The sequence below is a fragment of the Atta cephalotes genome (assembly GCF_000143395.1).
Source record: "Atta cephalotes unplaced genomic scaffold scaffold00009, whole genome shotgun sequence".
Classification (NCBI taxonomy): Eukaryota; Metazoa; Arthropoda; class Insecta; order Hymenoptera; family Formicidae; genus Atta; species Atta cephalotes.
The window spans coordinates 1,215,786-1,223,933 of NW_012130073.1; the positions used below are offsets into that span (position 1 = coordinate 1,215,786).

At 37.9% G+C, this 8,148-nt stretch overlaps 1 protein-coding gene across 1 annotated transcript; it reads right to left on the reverse strand.

Annotated features, from left to right (window-relative positions):
- Positions 1–410: 410 nt before the first annotated feature.
- On the reverse strand, positions 411–7,617 carry LOC105627614 (uncharacterized protein CG5098). Its single transcript, XM_012208893.1, has 7 exons — positions 7,584–7,617; positions 5,347–5,514; positions 3,820–5,043; positions 1,598–3,739; positions 1,331–1,512; positions 716–1,037; positions 411–613 (listed from the first exon to the last, which is right to left on the reverse strand). Exons 1-7 carry the CDS (start codon positions 7,615–7,617, stop codon positions 411–413), a joined length of 4,275 nt encoding a protein of 1,424 aa, XP_012064283.1.
- Positions 7,618–8,148: the final 531 nt, after the last annotated feature.

Consider the following 8,148-nt stretch of genomic DNA (forward strand, 5'->3'; position numbering starts at 1 on the left):
CACGACCCCGAATTCTTCGTTAAATAAGAAAGTCGATTTATATGTAGTAGAACAGAAAAAATAGAATATTAAATCAACAAACAATATATTATATTTTAATATTTTAAATTTGATCTATTTATGGTGTTACATCGATTACTCTTTTCCCTATAAATTCTGATTGCGATGTAACTTCGTTATGTTACATATAGACTGATTTTATCGCATGAGGATGTTTTGCTCCTTTATTAACTAGAACATACCTTACCAACTAGTAAGGCTATCTTCAGTCATAAATGGATTTATATTACTTAGTTTCTTACATTATTGCCCATTATTCGGTGCATCTAATTAAAGCCGGATCTTAGTGTGATATAATGTAAATACAATCTACTTCCATATTAGTCTATGCTCATAAACTCACCGGAGTTTCACGTAACTCGATGAAGATTACACTTAGGTATGTACTGATTTGTGTCGAGGTGCCAGCCTTTCGTCAGCGCGCATGGATAATGCGAGACAGCTTTACAACCACGTTTTACGCAACCGATATTCGCGCCTGTCAAGCCGCAGGAGTCACATACTGATTTAGCGGCGTCCCACACAGCCTCTTGCAATCCTGTCACTCTACCACCTACCAAACACAATCCCAATTTTCATTATTACATATTACTTTTGAATTATACAATTCCACCGCTTTTCTTGTCTTTCCACTTTCATCATTCTGATGACTTACCTGCCATATATACCCCGGCTGCCCAAACCGCGCATTGTTCGTGAAGCCACACCTCCCATCGTTGTTCCTCCCCGCCGGGATGCAGAGTCATACCCGTAAAAATGACGTTTGTGTTACTTTCAACGGAATTTCGCTTCTTCTTGCCCATTTTCGCGGAGAACTGGTCGGCTAAACCAGCGTACCTCAAGCTCCTCTTGTTTTTGCCGCCTTTCTTCTGTTCTGTCGTAATTTCCTGTTCATCGGCCGATAAAATGCCATCCTCTAATCGCTCTTTGCCAATTAAATATGGACCAAATAAATCACTTAACACGCCAGCTGGAACCTGTCGCAAGCATTTACCGTATATTATTCGTAACGTTAATACATAATTACTCGCTTCTAAAACTGCTTCTGCACTAATCGTATCGTAGCATTGAGATTCAAGTAGAATCGCTAGCTTGACATTGATTGGACCATAACGTTTGCAACATGCTTATGACGCTACGATGCAATTAATATAGAACAGTTTAATAGCCCATTGCGTTTATAGTATTAAATATTTACTTGCCTGAAATTAAATATATCGAGTTACTTGAAGCATTACATATAAGTAATTCAGAGAGAATATATATTTACCGTGTAAGTTCCAGTCGCGATATGCGGTCCGGCCAAATTCGGATGTGGCCTGGACGAATCGCCAGGTATAACAGAATGAGGACCCTGTTTGCAAAATACGCAGATCCAGGTTGAATCCGTAGTGTGCGCATCGTATCGCGAGGATAATGTTGAACTGAAGAGACCTGCTCTGCTGACTTTACCTGTAGATAACAAGAATGAGCGATAAATTAAATCTCGTTTTAAAATGAACACCTATAGAAACAATTTTTCATTTCACAGGCGTACCTCTATAATCTAAATCGTTTTGATGACTAAGCCTTTTGCTTCGGCCTCCGTTCCCATTGCCGACGCTTTTCCGTTTCTCCTTGCTCTTTTCCTCTTCTTCTTCCCGAGGTGCATTAACTACTTGGATACTCAACGGACTGTCCCTTGGCCCCTCCACGTGAACCACTGGTCCTCGGGACCTAATCGAACTCGCGTTCGAACCAGAATCATACGCCATCTCCCTCAGACCATCAATCTTGGTGTTTTTCTTTGTTTTCTTCGAAGCTTGATCCTGTTTCTTCGAGCCTTTGGACATCCGTCTCTTCTTCACCTCTTTCGGAGAATCATCTGTCGTACCAAAAATGTTCTCCGTCGACCTGGAGATTTTTCTCTTTCCACTCTGCATTTTACCCTTCTTACCTCTTTTCCCTGACAATTTTGTGTCCACTGTAGAAGAAACGTCAATGGGATTGCTCTGAATGTTTTGAGAATCTGTTATCGGTAGTATACTATTTTCGAGACCTTCGAATTTCACAGCGGCGTTGTCACCTTGGATTTGCGCGTTTGCGAGTTCCACTTTTAATTCTTCATTTTTGACCTCTGGGTCCGCTTCCACGATTCCGGCGAACATTTTTGCTAGTTCCGACTCAACCTCGACGAAAGGATTTGTTGCCGTCGTATTACTCGTATCCTTTGGGCTCATTATCTTCGGGAACTCGGATGATGCGTCCTCACTGGATTTTCTTCGTGTCCTCTGATTTATTGATATCAAGTTACTAGTCGTAGTATCCTCGCTACTACTCCGTCTTCGAACCAATTGACTTTCTTCTGCTCTTTCCTCCGTGATTTCGTCTATTGCTGCCTTATTTGATATTCTTTCCTCCGCTTCTCTGGTAATCTGCTCCTCTGTTGTCTTGATCTCGGCTGCCAATGTAGAACTAGTCGTCTCTTCCAACAACGGATCAATAGTCCTCGGTTCCGTAGGTTCTGTGGGTTCAAGTTCCATGTCCTCGACCTCTGTTTTCGAGTCTTTGCTCAGCCTCACAGGTTTCTCCAGTTTTCGTTTCCTACGTTGCTTAGTATTATCATTTGAGTCGTCGTTGCTGAAAGCTGGCGATACTACTTCATCCTCCCGAGTCGGCGATTTAGACTTCTGCCGTTCCGGCGACATACTTTTAACGCTGGACGTGTCCTTTTCCTCTACCGGCATCACGATCACCGAACCAATATTCTCAGTATTCCCAAGTTTCTTATTCCCTCCTTCCAATTTCTCTAATAAAGAATCAACACCTTTTTTGCCCCTTTTCGGCAAATTCTTAGGTGACCTCACACTTGTCTCCTCATGTTTCTTATCCCTTTCAGAAGAGGATTCTCGCTTAGGACTGTCCGTAACGTCTTTCTCCATCTTAGATGTAAGATTGACTATAACAGGTAAGACATTCCTTGGCACTTGCGCGATAACACTCAACGTATCCTTAGCTTTCGAAATTTCAGACTCCTTTTTTTCCGTAACCACCCTCTCTATCGTTACACTAGGCGGCAAATTTATCACTTTCTGCGTAAAATTATCTACATTCATTTCTTTAATCTTATCATGAAGATTGGCGACTCCCTTTAGATTACTTTCAAAGTTTTTCACCGTTATCTTAGGAGTGGTCATCTCCTTCGTCGATAACGAAACTGGTTCGCTGACCGAGTTCGGCGTCGGTACAGACGAGCTGATTCCGCTATCTGACGAAGTCTCTCCGTTAAGCGGTATGGGTGGTGAGATTATGTTTCCGTTTCGATTGCCCTTATCCACGTTTCTCGCGGTCAAACTGATGGGAATATCTTGAGGTATCCGAGAATAATTCTCCGCCATAATTTCCGATGTAGATGAAAGATCTAAGGTGTTTTGGGAGCCAGGCGAACTTCTATATTGATTTTGATTTTGCCGATTGTCCACCAACATTTGTAAACTGAACAAAGGATTGCCTGGCGTGTTCGCCGGTGTGACGCTCTTCGAGGGAACCGTGGGTGTATGCCATGTCGGTGGTGCTTGTGTGTGAGCAAGTTGTGGAGTGAGTTGAGATGGTAGATGGGACGCTCGCGCTATGGATGGATGTGTGTAGAATCCAGCTGTTCCCAATGAAGCACCAGACAATGTCGGATGGATATTGAGAGCTGAAAGCGCAATGATCGCGATTAATTTATTATGAGGTTGAAAAAATACTTGCCATTAAATATCTGGAATTTAAAATTACCTTGACCCGGCGGCATCAGATGATTCCAGACAGTTTGTGGTGGAGGTGTGCCAACCGGTGGTCGGCTATGACCTGGATACTGCCCTGACATTTCGAAACACGCCCAATTGCTTAATCTTGGATTGCAGGCAGTCACTAGATCGATATTTTCTGATTTGTGTGCCTCTTCCTCACTACAGCATTCTTTCTTAATATTATTACATTTGACATTCAACTGTAAATGTGTCCAAGCTAATGATTTCGATTTACAATCACTTAAGCGTGATGATAATATATGCGTGATGTATTTGTCCAGATACACACTCTCTTGTTTCAAATTATTGTTTGTTATAACCGTTCCATTTACTTCATCACTATCAACATGCAATTTACCGATAGTTTTCAGTAATTCTTCGCCTTTTTTCGAGTTACATGACAATTCATTTAAATCAGAAAGCTTCAATAAACCATAATCTACTTTCTTGTACTTTACATTATAAAAACTTTGTACATTAGGGGAATGATTTAATTGTCTTAAAATGGCACCATCTACTGAAAGTGTCTCTTTATTGACACCTGATGAATGTGGACAATTGCAGAGTTGATTTTTCGTCTCACTACAAGTATGACTGCATTGTGAACATTTTTTTGAATTTATTACTAAATTAAGTGGCTCATTATCTGCTACAGAAGTGACGTAATTAGAGTCGCAAGCTTTTTTACTGTGCTGAATATTATCCGATGTCACTTTCAATCCGATATTTTGCGTGTCGATCGAATGTTTTGACACACAATTAAACAGACCAATATTAGCGTCGTAACAAATCTCTCTCTGCGATTCAGATGAAACTTTGATTTTATTTTTTGTGAACGAATACGTAAGCTCCGTTGTTTTACTGATATTTAGCGAATTAGAGTCTGTTTCCTCACCAAAATCCTTCTGGCAGCTAGCTAGCCTATTCTTTCGTTCCTCCTGCAGGTTTCCCGTTTTTATGGATAGTGATTCATTAACTGTACCAATCAGTACATTAGAATTCACTATCCTATCATCGTGTCGTGCCGTTGGTAATAACTTTGCAGAATATATCAAGTTTAAATTAATAGATTCCGTGGTATCTTTTGTTTTGTAATACAAGTCATCTATATTCTGCGCGGTATTATGTGCTACCAATGCTTGCAGATCAATCCACTGCATAAAATTGTTTGATAGCGCCCATTGTGGCGCAACGTCAAATATGTGTAGTCCTAGAAACAAAAAATTTATCATAATATCGTAATTTACATTTACATTTATTTATTTAAATTTTATTGTTATGAGGCGAAATAATACATGCTAGTATAATTTAAAATGTCAGGAAGCAACAGATCGATAGACAACAATATTGGTATCAGAATTTATTTTACAATTAGAAATAAATGACGCTGTAATTTACATTATAAGAAATATTTAATTTTATGATCGTTTTGGTCGCGATTAAAGAACTTATACAGAATAAAACATACAAAAAAGTATATACAAAATAAAATAGCACAATAATTATATTTTACCATTGCAGGAAACAATAGAAGAGTCGTGATAACTCACACCATATTGTAGATCTGGACTACTTTTATTTCTCTCATTTGTACTCTGACAATAGTAATAATATCGCTCTATATCCAGAAACTTATCAAATTTTTCTTCTGGCGATATATGTTTAGACGTTTGTAGAGATTCTGTAATCATATAACAGAAACATTTCTCTTACTGATCTAGATATATTGCAAAAACTGTTAAACTATAGATCTGTTTTTATAATTAAACTAATACACACTTTTTGTACTTGAAGTGAAATAGATGTAAGTTTAAAATTTGACAAAAATTCTAGTTCTCTTTTTCAGTCAAGAGAAATGCAGCAATAAAAAAAACAACATATAATTCTCAGAAAAATCTATAATTTACATAAAAACCTTATAATTCTTCACAATATTTACACGATATTACAAATGCTAACTTGAGCAAGCTGCTAATATAATATGTGACATAAGAATATAGGAATTTAAGCGGTAAATAAAATATTGCAGCCTGTGTAATGAGTTTGAAATTTTTATTTAAAAAATAAATATTTTCGCCAATGTGAGACAAAACAACACAGATCACAACTTAGCAGCTTGCAGTCTAAGTACAGGTGAAGAATTAACTCGAATGAAACGCAGCAAAACATTTATATCATTTATGCTCTCCAGGCAAATACTTCAAGGCACGCAGCAAATATTTCATAGGACAAGAAAGTTAAAGAATCGCGAGTAGATAAGAATAAGAAACGCAGGATAACGCTTTCTCGTCTCAATCTTTTGTTTTAATGTGAATTTGATTATTTGCACTATTTGTAGCAAATATAGATTAACTTTAATCTTGGTTCAACTTACTCTTCATCTTTTTTTTATTCTTAAAATTAGAAAAAGATGAAGAGTTAGTTGTGAGCACTAGTGCTGTCACTTACAAATTGATTAAAGATATGTGTTCAATATAATTATAAAAGCAGAAATTCCCTATACATTCTACTGTATTATCAAGTAAAATCAGTCTCTACTCTGATTAACTTGAAAATTTAAGATACAAATTGATAAAATAATGAAATATCTAATTTAATTAGTAAAGTTTGATTACTAAATTATACATTCATTATCCCCTGGCATTGGGTCTAAAAAGGTTAATTTCAGAAAAATCAGAAAAATTAAAAGTTAATAGTTACCGATAAAACTAATTTAACTAAATTAAGTTAAAAAGTTAAGAGTCTACAATGAAATACTAAGTTGAATTAAAATTAATTAACATTACAATCTTTTAGCTTAACTTTTAACTTTTAACCCTGAATAAAATATATATGTTATAATTAAAAATATTTGAATGAAAATATTTCATTTTTATATTCATTTTTACATTCAAATTAAATCAATATACAATAACGGCTTTAATGCAATTAGTGCGCTCTAGTACGAATTTGCTATTAAATTAATACACATTAAAGGCTGCTTTATATAAAATATCTAACTGTAGTAACATAATATAATTAACTTTGACAATAAAATAATACATGTATATTCTGTTAATAGATAACGTAACATCATTACTGGATATTTAATTGTTTAAGACGTTTAAAGCTCGATTGCATCAACATTACTTTGAACATGACTTTAAGTGAGGCTCTCTCCCTGTCTTTTTCTTCTCTTCTGTTTAAAAAAGAAAAAAAGAGAGTTTTAAGCCTTGCTTAATGCAAGTAACAAAGTATAACAAAGTAACGTTGATGTAATCAGACCTAAATACTTTTACATTTAACTTCATCATGCTAATTTCACGAACAGCAGTTTTCAGTATAATGCAAGTGACCGAATTCGCTATTAAATACACACACAGACACACACGCCTTACGCTTCCACCTTCCGTCAAGAACATTCACTTTGCTTTTATTCATACGACCCATTGACACCGACTATCAAAACAGCTATATCCACTACGTGTATCGGCGAATCGTCAGCTCGTATGTACACTTTCGAGCATAACCACGATGAAAGACTGACGCGTCCATTGCGATTTGCCACTTTGTCGGATATTTCTTTTTTTTCAAATCGTACCATCACATCGCAAAAATGCGTCAAACCATCGACTCATCGGCATTCGTGAAGAAGTAACGTGGCGATTGTATTATCAACGTTGATGCTTGGAAAAGGAGAAAATGAGGTGAGGACAGAAGATGAGATTTTGAAAAAGAATGGAAAAAATCGCGACGGTAATCGTTTCTAACGGTCCACTGCGAGCTTTGGCTTCCACGTTGTCATCGTTGTCCTCGCGCGGAGGACATCAATATCGCTATTGTGGTGACATTCATGAGAGGAGACGTACAGCACGCACAAAGCTTGCAGCGCAACATTGCTGCAACGTTGCTAAAACGAATGATCTGTGCTGTACATATAATATGATCAGCCCGGTGTCACATGCTCCGAAAATCGGCTCGCAATCCCGATGACACGCACCGCGCGTTTACTTACACACGCCGTTTACAGGGTAGGAGAGAAACGGAGTAGAAAGAACGGAGTACAACATGCATACACGAAAGGCTATAGCGACGACAGTGGTGCCGAACACGTTTATCCCGTACATTTACTGTGCAGATACACGTATATGTACTGTACACTCGCGCGGCCGTACACATCGATAGCGTGTCGTGCGGACACCTATGCACGCGCGGGTAAGACGTGTCATGAACGAACAAGAGCGAGAGAGCGAGAGAGAGAGAGAGGAGGGGGGGAGGAGGGAGGAGGGGCAGACAAAGAAGAGAGAGAAAAAGAGGGGGAGGCGCAGAAAGGAGG